The following is a 15,284-nucleotide window of genomic DNA, read 5'->3' as shown; positions in this document are numbered from 1 at the left end:
GTAACTAGTTAGGAATAGCAACTGTCCAAAGTATAGCAGAGTTTGAAAGATTAAAGAAAACAGGCAGCATTTAAACAAATAGAAAGTGAGGACTGCAGATGTTGGAGCTCAGAGTTGAGAGTGTAGTGATGGAAAAGCATAGCAGGTCAGGCAGCATCCGAGGAGCAGAAGAATCAACGTTTCATGATGAAGGGCTTATGCCCGAAACGTTGATTTAAACGGATGTCTCCAGAGGATTAAGAGGAGCAGGTTGTTGTCCCGACAATTTAACTATGAGCTATTAACCCTTGCTGGGCAGTTATGAAAAACACACCAAGCATGGCTTGGCACTACTTGAGGATGGAGGGGAAAACCAAAAACAAAAATGGGAACTTAGCCACTGAATCACACTTCTTCAACTCTTAAGCACTAATACAAAACTTCAGTGCTAGATGAGGTGTTGCCTGGAAAGATATGGGAGCAGAAAAGAAAGCAATTAATCTAAAAAAAGGAAAACCCCACTGTTCAATACAGCAGGTGAAATGATTCCCACTGCTAGTTATAACTCACCAGAATGATTGCATCTCTAGGGGCTCTTTTTGACTCTGTTCTCGTAACTTGTTCACCTCTTTCGATGTTTTCTTCATAAGCCTTTGAACTTTGCTCTCCTGTTTCTGTTGTTCTTTTGTTTGCTCCGCCTGATGCAATGAGAAAATAACACTTTCTAACTTATTTCACTTAAATTAAGTTGCATTATATCCAAGGAAGCAGTACTACATTCATCAATAAGGTTCTTAAAAATAGTGGTCTCGCTCTGACAGCAAGCGCATGACAAAGATCTAATAGTTGTAATTCATTTTTATGAAAATCTTAGTAAGGAGAAATTTTTCATGTTTTCTGTTAACCTTATTATTCCAGATGGATGGAATAAATATATTCTTGAAATTTAAAAATGGCTATCTGGTAATTATGAAAAACGATGCTAAGGGAGAACTATATCTAAAGGAATCATTAACCTATATTCTACACACTAAAATTCTGGTCACCATTGAGACTTTACCATATACTTTTTCTCACAGCTAATAAAAATCAATTTCCAAAAGACAACCTCACACTTTCTACAAACTGACCTTGCATTCAAATTCAATGCATGCACCCATATAAATAGCAGTGATCAGACGGAGTTTTCTGGGTAAGGTGAGTGTTTCATGACAGTGGCTGCATTGGAGAACAGGAGCAAGGGAAGATCAGACTGGGGAGAGGCTACAGTAGGCGATGATTGTTGTGATAATGTACTATCAATATTCAACTTCCATCATTTGACTTTAATACTGTACATGATGAGGCTGTCATACAGTAAAACTGCTTTTAAAAAATGACATTATTAATCTAAAAGCCCAAGGAAACCACGTGGAATATAATAAATCGGTTGTATTGGAATTATCATTTTCATCAAGGGGCAATGAAATCTGATGAGGTGTTAAAAAATTTGCATCTCTTGTTTTACTCAAACGTGCATGATAAATTCACACATTGAGGTGAAAGGCTGATGAAAACCACCAGCTTGGAGTGAAATGATTACACACATATCAACAACACGTCAACAACAGCCTTTGAACAATGGAGAGAGAAAGCCAGTTGATTGTAGACTGACAACGACAATGATATTGAAAGTTCATAATTTCTCAATCTCAGAAACCAATGCTAGTGAAAAGCTTGCAAAAACTACCATTCACCAAAAAGACAGATTATCTGCAAGCTTTACCACTCCTGAAGAAACAAGACACCATGAGACTTTGATTCCACTCATGCAGCATCAAGTACTCCTGAAAACTTTAAAATGCAAACCTTCCTGTCGACATAGGCATCTTTGTTCTCCGTCCTTCTTTGTTTTGAGCTTATTACCTGTGTTTGGAATTAAATATCATGTTTTTTTTCTATATATAGGTAATAAAATTCTACTCTTGTTCACTCAGGTGTATGATGGAGTCATCTTTCCTTCATTTTTGATCTGGTAACTAAGTTTAATGGAAGTATAACTATATGCAAAAAAAACAAATAAAATATTAGTTGCGACCAGCCAGGAGGGATTTAACAAAAAGAGGGAAGCCAATCACCCCTCCTCACCTGGTTGGATTAAGCAGGAAACAGGTTGCCTGGAGACAGGCTTCAATGAAGCAATTACCTATGCAGGGTTTTGTTTGTGGGGGAGGAGCTAAGAGAAATATATTGAAAATTTACTGTCCCTCTTTTGCTAAACATTTACAGAAGGAACTATATTTACTTACAAAATCTGAAATGTGCTCACTGATCCACTGGGCGAAAAAAACTGAATGTGGACCCTCACACAAGATTGAAGAGCCTTGTTTTAGGTTGACCAGGTTCCACATAACGGCAGAAGTTGTTCAGTGCAAGGAGACTTGAAGTTGCAGGACCATTGACATTGATGTACTTTTATCATTAGTTGCAGCCTAGAAGTTCAGCGCAAATTCAGGAGTTAAGAGGAAGAAGGGAGCAGCTGAAGAAGACCCCAGGCACTAAGGTAAGGACAGAGTCCGGGAGACAGGGAGAATAGAGGGTGAAAGCAAAATCATTGAGGGAAAGGTCCTGTGCACATACAGACCACAGAGGAGCAACTCTGTGACAAAAATGATAAAGTAGAACTGGCAACATTAAATAGATATATTGTCATTACTATATTTATGATTTAAAGGGAAACAATTCAAGTAATACTATGTTAAATGGACACTTTCTGTATTGCCAGCTCACAACGTTCACTCACCCGCACTCTCCCAGCAAACCTTACTCGGCAAGCGACTATTTTATTTTTCATACTTGAGCATTAGTTTGAAAAAGATCCAGGCAATAAAGTAACAGCCTTTGAAACATCATGATTCATTAGTATTGATGAGCTGCATTTGAAAATATGCATATTTAATGATGGCTTTGTTTCTCCTCTCTCCACCTCTGCTGGATCCAGGCATATTATATTTTCAGCACCTCCCAAGATTACAGCAAAATCCTTAGCTACCTTTATCCATTATATAAGCTTTGCATTGATGGTTCTAGGAATGTTATTTAGGAAACTACCCAAAACATACTCAAGAAACTTATCACAATCAAATGTACGTTAAAATCTCCTATTAATAAACATTGCTTTTGCTACAGAGTACATGGTGGTCTAATCCCAGAATTTATATGTTCTATCCCTTAACTGCCTCTGTCAGGGGACTGATACACAACTCCCACAACATAATAGTGGCCTCAGGACATACAATATTAATTCAAACAGACATAGGCACATGAAAGAAATGCAAAGAAGTAAACTGAGCAAAGCCTTGTTTTACAAATTTTTAAAATCTATGATACAGGATGCAAAATTACAATTCTGAAATAGCAATGAAAAGGAGCTCCTTACAACTTTCAGAATTATACATGAAAAATTTAAAATATCTAATATAACTTTTTATAACACCAAACAGTATATTTTTCATCTATTATGAAATAAAATGAAGTAAGTACTGCTTTACAATCTTACATTGCTAAAATAATGAAGCCATGCCCATCTTGCAAGTATTTTGGCTCTGCAATACCACATTTCTGCTAATAGGGGTTCTTGCTAAATAACACAAATCACAATAGAAAAGTACACCAACCCAGTTTGGTTAGGGTGAATTGGCCATACTAAACTGCCCATAATGTTCGGTCCATTAGTCAGAGGGAAATGGGTCTGGGTGGATTACTCTTCGGAGGGTCGGTATGAACCTTTTGGTCTGAATGGCCCGTTTCCACACTGCATATGATCTAAAACTTATGATTAAAAAAGAGTCATCAAGTAATTTCCTATTACATGACCGAGAAAGAACCTTTGCGGTCTAAAAAATAATGTTCTAAAATGTCATTGAGCTCTGAAAATGCAACAGGATCAGATGGGTCGGTGGGCCAAGGAGTAGCAGATGGAATTTAATTTAGATAAGTGAGGTGCTGCATTTTGGAAAGTCAAATCAGGGCAGGACTTATACACATAATGGTAAAGTCCTGGGAAGTGCTGCTGAACACAGAGACCTTGGAGTGCACGTTCACAGTTCCTTGAAATGACAGGCAGACAGGATAGTGAAGAAGGCATTTGGTATACTTGCCTTTATTGGTCAGTGCATTCAGTATACGAGTTCGGAGGTCATATTGCGGTTGTACAGGATATTGGTAGGGCCACTGTTGGAATACTGTGTTTAATGCTGGTTTCCCTGCTACAGGAAGGCTATTGTGAAACTTGAAAGAGTTCAGAAAAGATTTACAAGGATGTTACCAGAGTTGGAGAGTTTGAGCTACAGGAAGAGGCTGAATCGACTGTGGTTGTTTCCCCAAATGAGAGTGACCTTGTAGATGTTTATAAAATCATGAAGGGTTCAGATAGGTTGAAAAGCCAAAGTCTTTCTCCAGAGTAGCAGAGTCCAAAACCAGACGGCATAGGTTTATGGTGAGGGGAGATATTTAAAAAAGACCTTAGGGGCAACTTTTTCACGCAGAGGATAGTGCGTGTATGGAACGAGCTGCGAGAGGAAGTTTTGGAAGCTGGCAGAATTACATTTAAAAGGCATCTGGATGGGAATGTGAATAAGAAGCGTTTAGAGGGATATGGGGCCAAGTGCTAGCAATGGAATTTGGTTAGTTTAGGATAACTGGTCAGTATGGAAGAGTTGGACTGAAGGGTCTGTTTTCATGCTGTACAGCTCTGCGATTCTATGACTCTAAAATGATTATGGCAATCTTGCAGGCAATTGGTCCACCAACTCAACAAAATATTGTTACCTCCTGATTCATAGGCCAAAGAAAGTTAAGGATTCCTTCATAATCAATGAGAGGTTGTAGTTGCAACTCTTAACTTTCAATTAAGAAAATTAAGCAGTACGCATCATCTGGGTCATTGCTCTCACCTAACTACTATGCACAACTGAAAATTAATAACATTAATACACTACCTGTTTTTCAACTTGCTTCAACAAGGTTTGAAACCTCTCATCCTCTTTCACCCACTGAGGCAGTTCTGTCTCTCCTCTGGCTTTGGCCTCATCAATTTGTCGTCTCAGGTCCCTCAAGGTATCGAGTTCCTGTGTTAGCCTGCGCTGCCTGGTCCTTGATGCCTGTAGATCCAATTCCAAATCCAAAGAGGTTCGCATCAGCCTTTCTGATCCTACCCTTCTGATTGAAGGCTGGAAAATACAAAATTTACATCATGAATTTCTTTGAGTGGGAAATCTAATGACTTACAACTTATATGCACTTATAAACTGGAAGCCAACAAATCCAATAATACCCTTCTGTGTTGTCAAAGAATGACAGAATTAAACTATTTGTTTATATCAGGTGAAATGCTGAGGTATACAAAGTATTAAACTAAATGTAAACTTACTAGTATTATAAGTATGGAAGAAGTGGCCACTCCCCTTTCACTGATAATTTCACACTTACTAACAATATTTTCAATCTGCAATCTTCTGCTCCATTCATTTAGCCTGTCTTGCATGCATTCTCAGTTTGGTGTCATCAACAAAAATTGGACATATTATAATTGGTCCTCACATTCAAATCATTTATATATATTGTCAACAGTCCTTTACAAAAGAATCTAACATTTTCCCGGCTTTGGATGTTAAAGTTACAGGTTCTCCGCTCTCTCTCTCTCTCTCTCTCTCCGTCTTCTTGAACAGTGGAATTACTTTCCAGCCAGTAGAAACCTTCCTAGAAAATATAGAATTATGAAACATAACCATCAATGCATCTACTATCTCTATTGCTACTTCCTGGAATAATACCACGGAACGAAGTTCATGTAGTCTAAGAAATTTACCAACCCTTAATCCAGCTAATTTTTCAATTACTACCTCTATACTCACACTGATATCTTCTATTTGGAGATGCTGGTGATCACCTGATGAAGGAACGTCGCTCCAAAAGCTAAGTGTGCTTCCAATTAAACCTGTTGGACTATAACCTGGTGTTGAGTGATTTTTAACTGATGTCTTCCAACTATTGTTACACAAGTCTCTTGGTTACCCTGTTGTGGTTCTGTTCGCCGAGCTGGGAATTTGTGTTGCAGACGTTTCGTCCCCTGTCTAGGTGACATCCTTAGTGCTTGGGAGCCTCCTGTGAAGCGCTTCTGTGATGTTTCCTTCGGCATTTATAGTGGTTTGAATCTGCCGCTTCCAGTTGTGCCGAATTCCGACAGAATGAACTGTCACATTCAAATGTCAGTTAAAGCGCAGTCATATTATAACCATTATCATCGGTTCTGCTATAACATGGTAGTTCTGTTCTCATGCAACCCTGTGTTATAACAAAATCACTTAATAGCAGCACCATTTAAACTAATGGGGCCAGAATCGCTTTAAAAGTTCGCACTTTCGAAACAGTCCCCAATTCTTCAATCGCATTATAACAAAGTTGCACTAACGAAATGTGCATTATAACAGAATGACCTGTATTTCCTAATGGTTCCTTTACAACATAGTTATTTATTTGTCTTCTCATTGCATAACACAAAATCCAAATTCACCCAATCCCTAATTGGCTCAACTTATTGTTCCACAAAACCAACTCATAAACAGAAATTCACCCCTCATAGTATTAATGCTGACTTGGTTAGCCCAGTCAACATGCAAAGTCATTCACTGTTACTTCATTAAGTCCCCAATTTCCTAATTTCTTAAATGTTCAACACTACTACCATAGTAGAGCATTCTCTAAACAATTTCCATCAGTATATGTTTCCCTTGCTGCTTCCCAGTTCTACCAAAAATGATTCTACATCCTGATTCTCACACTTACTAGTGTATCCCTGATGTCATCCCTTATTAGGCTTGCCGGCCTACCTTATTCTCCTTCTTGTATATTTGTTTTAAATCTAGAATATGCTTGCATGTTCAATTCCCAATCTCAGTCACCCTGCAACCATGTCTATGTGATGGCAATTAAATCATATCGATTTATCTTATCTTAACTTGTACATTTGAGTCATTGACCTGTTTGCAAGTGTTATATGCATTATCTTCAGTTCAGCCTTTTCAATATTACACTCTATTTTGATTCTACTGGATGCTTGCCAAGCCTAGTTTGTCTTCTTTTTTTTGATTACTATTCTTCTACTTCCTTTTACTAGTTTTAAAATAAGCTCCATCTTAGGGTGCCACGCTCCTGCAAATCCAGCTTAAACCTTCCCCAAAGGGACAGTCACGTAACAGTTTTAGGACTAGCAATTGAGAGGGCCCAAATAAATAATTTGGAACAGGAGTTCAAATGCTACCAAATGGGAATTTAATAACAGCTGATGGAATTTGTATTCCACCAACTAATGAAATTCTTTAGAGATGAGGAAGCTAGCATAAATTTTCATAGAAACACACCTGATTCACAAGTGCCCTCTAAGGAATGAAATCTGCCTTTCTCACACAGTCAGAAGTCACACGGCACCAGGTTATAATGCAACAGACTGAAGTGAAATCACAAGTGTTTGGAGTGCTGCTCCTTCGTCAGCGGCATTCCGAAAGCTTGTGATTTCAAATAAAACTATTGGACTTTGACCTGGAGACTTCTAATTTTGTCCACCGCGGTCCAACACTAACACCTCCACAACATGGCTCCCTTACACAGTGTAGGTTACATGTGACTTTAGGACCACAGCAATTTGGTTAACTCTAAACTGTCCTCTGAAATGATTACATAAACCACTCAAGTGTACCCCATAACATAAAAGAAAGAAAAATAAAAGTAGAATCCTCCTTACTAACATGGAAATGCTTCTGCCAAAATTATGATAGCTGTCCTGCAGACCAGTGAAGCAACAGTGAGATACAGACGATCCCAGCAATTCGGACCTTTCAGTCAACGTTCAAAAGCTCTACATCGCCATCCCTGCACGGGGCACATTCCACTGATATAACAGTTCCATCAGAGGTGCGGTAGAGTTGAAAGGTAGTTTTTCCAAGTGTCCAGATCCCATGAAGTATCTGACATCAGGTCAAACATGGGTAATAATACCTGGGCTGTTAGTCATCATCCATTGTCCTCTCTGAGGTCGTACACCATTTGAAAGAAATAATGAGAGTCGAAAGGATACAGAATGTTTAATTGGTAGGGTAGGAGTTTTAATGTCTTACACTCACAGTGGCTCAGTGATATGACTGTTGGCTGAGAATTGAAAGAGTTACCTGTCATATTGGACTTGAAGCAAGGGGAAAGTGCCTGCATGAAATCATCCTCACAATTTACTGACTATGAACAAATCTGCCCATTATTAATGGAGTCACAGTCATAGAGATATACAGCAGAGAAACCTTTAAGTCCAAATCATCCGTACCAACCAGATAGCCTAAAAGAAATCTAGTCCCATTTGCCAGCACTTGGCCCATATCTCTTCTAAACCCTTCCTATTCATATGCCCATCCAGATGCCTTTAAATGTTGTCATCGTACCAGCCTTCACCACTTCCTTTATCAGGACATTCATCAGACTGATAAAAAATGTAATCAATGTTCACAGAGTCATAGAGATGTACAGCATGGAAACAGACCCTTCAGTCCAACTCTTAGATCTAAGATCCTTGGGTCCAACCCGTCCATGCAGACTAGATATCACAACCCAATCTTGTCCCACCTGCCAGCACCCGGCCCATATCCCTCCAAAGCTTTCCTATTCATATAACCATCCAAATGCCTTTTTCCTCACTTTGTAAATCTTCCATGTCCTTCTCCATAGTAAATACTGATGCAAAATACTCATTTAGTATCTCCCCCATCTCCTGCGGTTCCACAAATAGGCTGTCTTGCTTTGAGGGGGCCTATTCTCTCCCTAATTACCCTTTTGTCCTTAATGTATTCATAAAACCCTTTAGATTCTCCTTAACTCTATTTGCCAAAGCTATCTCATGTCCCCTTACTTTCTTAAGTATACTCCTATTGCCTTTATACTCTAAAGGATTCACTCAATCTATCCTGTCTATATCTGTCATATCCTCCCTTTTTTTCTTAACCAAAACCTCGATTTCTCTAGTCATCCAGCATTCCCTATACCTACCAGCTTTTCCTTTCATCTTAATAGGAATATACTGTCTCTGGACTCTCATCTCATTTTTGAAGACTTCCCAATTTCCAGTCATCACTTTACCTGCAAACACCTGCTCCCAATCAGCTTTTGAAAGTTCTTGCCTAATGCTGTCAAAATGAACTTTTCTCCAGTTTAGAACTTCGACTTTTAGATCCAGTCTATCCTTTTCCATCACTATTTTGAAACTCATAGAATTATGGTTGCTGGCCCCATTGACACCTCAGTCACCTGCCCTGCCTTATTTCCCAAGAATAGGTCAGGTTTTGCACCTTCTCTAGTAGGTACATTCACGTACGGATGGTTGAAGGCACCGGGTCCGCACAACATGCCACCAGTCGTACTGAAGACTTGAGTTTCAGAACAAACCACAGCCCAGCTAAGCTTTTCCAGTGCAGCTGCAACACTGCCATCCATCCTGCAATGTGGAAAATTGCAGTTATGTCCTGTCTAAAGAAATGACAGATCAAATCCAGCTAATTATTGCCCTATCAATCAACTTCCAATCATCAAAGTGATAGAAGGCATCATGAAAACAAAGTGCTGGAGAGATTCAGCATGTCTGGTAGCATGTATGGAGAGTGAAACGAAGTCCAAAAGAAATAGTCATATTGATTGAAAACATTAACTTTGCTCCTCTCTCTATAGATGTTGCCAGATCTCCTGAATTTCTCCAGCACTTTTTGTTTTCCTTGAGATCTCCAGCATCCACAATATTATGCTTTTATTCAATAGGAGGTGTTGCCGACCTTGCTATTGTGCAATACTTACATAGTAATTATGTGTTCACTAATGCTCACTTCGGGTTCTACCAGGACCACTCAGCTCCAGATCTCATCACAACATTGGTACAAACATGGACAAAGGAGCTGAACTTAAGTGAAGTATGAATTGAATGACTGCCTTTGACATCAAGCATTAACGGACCAAGTAGAACAAAGAAGAGTACAGCACAGGAACAGGCCCTTTGGTACACTAAGACTGCATGGATGCATGATTCCTTTCTAAACTCAAATGCTTTTTCCTGTATGCGGTCTGTATCCCTCCTTGCCCTGCCTATTCATATATCTATCAAAATGCCTCTTAGATGTTTCTATTGTTCTGCCTCCACCATTTCCTCCAGCAGCGCACTTCAGGTACTTACAACCTTGGTGTAAAAAACTTGCCTCTTACATCTCCTTTAAAGATACCCCTTTTACCTAGTAATTGACATTTCTAACCTGGGAAAAAGATTCTGACTACCCATAATGCTTCTGATAATTTTGTAAACTTCTTTTAAGTTTCCCCTCAATTTTTGATATTGAAGTGAAAACAAATCAAATCAAATCAAATCTCTTCATAGCTAATACTCTGCAAATCAGACAACATCCTGATATAACATTTCTGTGCCCTCTCCAAAACCTCCACTCTTTCAGTGCTATGGCAACCAGAACTGTACATAATATTCCAAGTGTGGCTTTACTAAAAATTCTATATAACTATAACATGATTCGCCAATTTTTATACTCTATGCCCCGACCAATGAAGGCAAACATGTTATATGCCTTCTTGACCAACTTATTCACTTGCGTTGCCACACTTAGGGAACTATGGACTTGTATGCGTAGATCTCTCTGTATTTTGATGCTACTAAGGATTCTGCCATTTACTTCCCCCCTGCATTAGATCTTTCAAAATGCATCACCTCACATTTGTCTGGATTAAACACAATATGCCATTTCTCCGCCCAAGTCTCTAGCCTGTTTCCCGCTGTATCTTCTGGCTATCCTCCTCACTATCCGCAGCTCCCAATCTTTGTATCATTTACAAACTTATTAATTAGGCCACCTGGGTCTTTCTCCAAATCACTCATTACAAACAACAGGAGTCCCAGCATTGATCTCTGAGGAACACCACTGGTCATAGATTTCCAGTCAGAGGTTTGGGGTCAGAAGAAGCCCTAACAAAACTGAAATCAATAAGAATCAGCAGGAACACTCACTAATAGTTGGAATCATAGCCAAGAAGATAGTTGTGGTTGTTGCAGTGCAATCACTTCAGCCCTAGGACATCACTGCAATACATGTTCTCTTGGTAATTTCCTGGTCTAAACCATCTTCAGCCACTTCATCAATAACCTTCCCTTCGTCATAAGATCAGAAATGTAAATATTCAATTGATGACTACACAGGGTGCAGTATCAATTGTGACTCTTCAGCTACTGAAGAAATAGTTGCCCATATGCAGAAAACCATAAGCATTTAAGCTTAGGCAAATAAGTCACATTAACCTGAGTGCCAAGGTAATGAATATCTCTAAAAATAGAGAACTTAATTATCTCCCAGTGATATTCAATGGCATCACCATTGCTAAATCTCCAACCATCAATACTTTTTACCATTGATCACCAGAAGCCAAGAAGTTAACTGGATCAGCCATGTAACTACCACAGCTAAACAATCAGGTCAGAAGTTGGGAACTCAACCCACTCACAACTCACTTTTTGATTTTCTAAAGTCCATTTACAGGACATAAGTCAACTATGTGATGGAATATACTCTTACATGCCTGGGTTCTTCAAACAGCACTCAAGGAAGAAGTCAACAAAATCCAGGACAAAACAGCATGCTTGATCAGCACTCAAATCACCAAACATAACATTCACTAAGTTTGCTTCTGCCATATAGTGGCAACAGTGTGTGTTTGTTGTGTAAAATGCATCAGGTTCAGTTCAAAGGTTATTGACTGCAAAAAATGCAATGGACTACACATGGGAGATCAGAATGCCTGCACTCTAGCATAAGTGTTAGTGTTGTATATGTTTTCATTTGGGCAGCTCAATCGACTACAATTGTTCAGAAGACCCTTTAATTAGTATAAAGAATGATTTTGTACATCTGCAGATACAGTTTCACCCAATTATAGGTCAGCAGCTAAGTACTACCAGTGGGCTTTATCGCTATTACAGGAGTTCTGGGAAGAAGAACAACCATGAATGAACAAATTCAAGATAAATACAAGGATCCCACAGAGGCCAGGATGGCAGGCCAATGTGAGGGTGTTGTGGGTCATGTTGGACACAGCAGGAAGTGATGGGAGTTGTGGGAATAGAAAGTGATGGTAGTTATGGGAAGATGAAACTGTTTTTGTTTGGGGAGCACATCTGACTATTAGAAGGAGCCTAAGATGGAGGGACCTTTCCTCATTCAGTGGCCAATTGGCCATAGGGCTTTTGGGAATGCACAATGGATAAAGATCTCTCTTGCCACCCATTAAATTGGAATGGCAACAGAGTGAAGCCCTTGGGTGAGAAATAATTGTCCACTTATTGTCTCCCCCACCATACATAAAACTGAAGGCAAAAGTGAGGACTGCAGAAGCTGGAAACCAGAGTCCAGATTAGAGTGGTGCTGGAAAAGCACAGCAGGTCAGGCAGCATCCGAGGAGCAGGAAAATTGACATTGATAAAGGGCTTTTGCCCGAAACGTCAACTTTCCTGCTCCTCGGATGCTGCCTGACCTGTTGTGCTTTTCCAGCACCACTCTAATCTAGATCCATAAAACTGCAGTGCAGTGCAAACCACTGGATAGTACCAATGACACTGAGACCTAATTTACAGGTCGACCCCTCTGCTTTTCTACCTGTGATTGGTCCATTAAACTGTGCCTACTAACTCTATCTTTCTCAGCACAGGTTGCTTAACATGAACATTCCTAGTATATCAGTTATTTTAACGTACAAATACATGATACTGAAATGAAAAATGAAATTCCTTAACTACAGTGAATTTATTTTGAAGTTAAACTGGTTAGCATATTGAAGATGTTTAAAATTGGCAATGGCTTTCTTCCCTCTATGCTCTTCTTTATCACCCTCACCATTTTCATTCGCAAACTGCGTCGCTCCATCGCATTCCGAACAAAGGGCTGCCTTTTGGATAATGTTGAGCTGTCACTATCACTTCGATTTAACTGAAAAAGAAAATAATTGTTATTTGATTATTAGCAACATTCAACAAATAAATCTTCACAGACTCCATATCACCAAAATAGGGCAGGCAAAGGACAGTCAAACTCATTCTTGATCTACATATAGAATTCCACTGGACCAAACATTTTAGTATATTTCTTTCATGGTCAGCATTTAAAATATAGAAACTTTACAAATGATCTTTCTGCAGTAGAAGCAACAATGTCTCACTCTATGGAAGCTCCTTTCCAAACTCTACTCTATGCTCTCTCTAGTTACTTTTGCACAAACAAAATAGCAATCTAAATTTTAAGAATTGCAATTTACCAACAGTTTAAAACAAAGAGGTAAAAACAATGACTGCAGATGCTGGAAACCATTAGTGGTGGTGGAAGAGCACAGCAGTTCAGGCAAAATCCAAGAAGCTCCGAAATCGATGTTTCGGGCAAAAGCCCTTCATCAGAAATAAAGGTAGTGAGCCTGAAGCGTGGAGAGATAAGCTAGAGGAGGGTGGGGATGGGGAGAAAGTAGCATAGAGTACAATGGGTGAGTGGGGGAGGGGATGAAGGTGATAGGTCAGGGAGTAGAGGGCGGAGTGGATAGGTGGAAAAGGAGATAGGCAGGCAGGGCAAGTCTGGACAAGTCATGGGGACAGTGCTGAGCTGGAAGTTTGAAACTAGAGTGAGGTGGGGGAAGGGGAAATGAGGAAACTGTTGAAGTCCACATTGATGCCCTGGGGTTGAAGGCTTCCGAGGCGGAAGATGAGGCGTTCTTCCTCCAGGCGTCTGGTGGTGAGGGAGCGGCGGTGAAGGAGGCCCAGGACCTCCATGTCCTCGGCAGAGTGGGAGGGGGAGTAGAAATGTTGGGCCACGGGGCGATGTGGTTGGTTGGTGCGGGTGTCCCGGAGATGTTCCCTAAAGCGCTCTGCTAGGAGGCGCCCAGTCTCCCCAATGTAGAGGAGACCGCATCGGGAGCAACGGATACAATAAATGATATTAGTGGATGTGCAAGTAAAACTTTGATGAATGTGAAAGGCTCCTTTAGGACCTTGGATAGAGGTGAGGGAGGAGGTGTGGGCGCAGGTTGTACAGTGTCAAGTCGGTCGTCATTAATGGAGATGGAGAGGTCCAGGAAGGGGAGGGAGGTGTCAGAGATGGTCCAGGTAAATTTAAGGTCAGGGTGGAATGTGTTGGTGAAGTTGATGAATTGCTCAACCTCCTCGCGGGAGCACGAGGTGGCGCCAATGCAGTCATCAATGTAGCGGAGGAAGAGGTGGGGAGTGGTGCCGGTGTAATTACGGAAGATCAACTACTCAACGTAGCCAACAAAGAGACAGGCATAGCTGGGGCCCATACGTGTGCCCATGGCTACCCCTTTGGTCTGTAGGAAGTGGGAGGATTCAAAGGAGAAATTGTTAAGGGTGAGGACCAGTTCGGCCAAACGAATGAGTGTGTCGGTGGAAGGGTACTGTTGGGGACGTCTGGAGAGGAAAAAACGGAGGGCTTGGAGGCCCTGGTCATGGCGGATGGAGGTGTAGAGGGATTGGATATCCATGGTGAAGATGAGGCGTTGGGGGCCGGGGAAACGGAAGTCTTGGAGGAGGTGGAGGGCATGGGTGGTGTCTCGAATGTATGTGGGGAGTTCCTGGACTAGGGGGGATAGGACAGTGTCGAGGTAGGTAGAGATGAGTTCAGTGGGGTAGGTACATGCTGAGACAATGGGTCGGCCAGGGTGGTCAGGCTTGTGGATCTTGGGAAGGAGGTAGAACTGGGCAGTGCGGGGTTCCCGGACTATGAGGTTGGAAGCTGTGGGTGAATCCAAATCACAAATACATTTATTAACATACCTTTTCAAAGATTATTGCTATTGGAGTAAGCACAGAAACAAAAAACCAAAACGTTGGTTACATGTGAAAATGCATGGGCCAATTGCTTCCAAATCTCAGAGCAATCATTATTTTATGGCTCCCGACCATCCAATGAGTGCTCATTGGGAGGATGACTGGGCCTAACACTCGTTCAGTGCTTGCAAAAACCACAAAAATAAATTAGAAAACTTAATTCATGAAGACGCTCATCAGGGTTGATGCTACTAAGATTCACCTCTCAACAGGCATGTTGTCTGTACAAATGGTTAGAATTCAGAGTAGGTCAGGAACCTGTGCACTTGTTATTCTAGGAATGTACAAACACCAAAACAGCAATTCTGACAAATTACAATTTTAATAACTGATGTTATTTCTATAAACCTAAACCAATTAC

The 15,284-nt window shown here is 40.5% G+C and overlaps 1 protein-coding gene across 2 annotated transcripts in view; it reads right to left on the bottom strand.

Annotated features, from left to right (window-relative positions):
- LOC122556531 (protein KIBRA-like) overlaps positions 1 to 15,284 on the bottom strand; it is a 159,670-nt gene that overhangs the window by 10,183 nt on the left and 134,203 nt on the right. For both annotated transcript variants that reach the window (XM_043703296.2, XM_087995230.1), the window contains 3 exons: positions 12,933 to 13,025; positions 4,959 to 5,189; positions 550 to 677 (listed from right to left, as the gene is read on the bottom strand). In XM_043703296.2, coding sequence (XP_043559231.1) covers positions 550 to 677; positions 4,959 to 5,189; positions 12,933 to 13,025 — 452 coding nt within the window. The remainder of the gene's footprint in view (positions 1 to 549; positions 678 to 4,958; positions 5,190 to 12,932; positions 13,026 to 15,284) is intronic.

This window comes from Chiloscyllium plagiosum, unplaced genomic scaffold, assembly GCF_037043375.1.
Source record: "Chiloscyllium plagiosum isolate Xiang-an unplaced genomic scaffold, Cpla_swu_hap1 HiC_scaffold_16, whole genome shotgun sequence".
Taxonomy (NCBI): Eukaryota; Metazoa; Chordata; class Chondrichthyes; order Orectolobiformes; family Hemiscylliidae; genus Chiloscyllium; species Chiloscyllium plagiosum.
The sequence above is the reverse complement of the archived record's forward strand: the minus strand, read 5'-3'. Positions and strand labels throughout refer to the sequence as shown.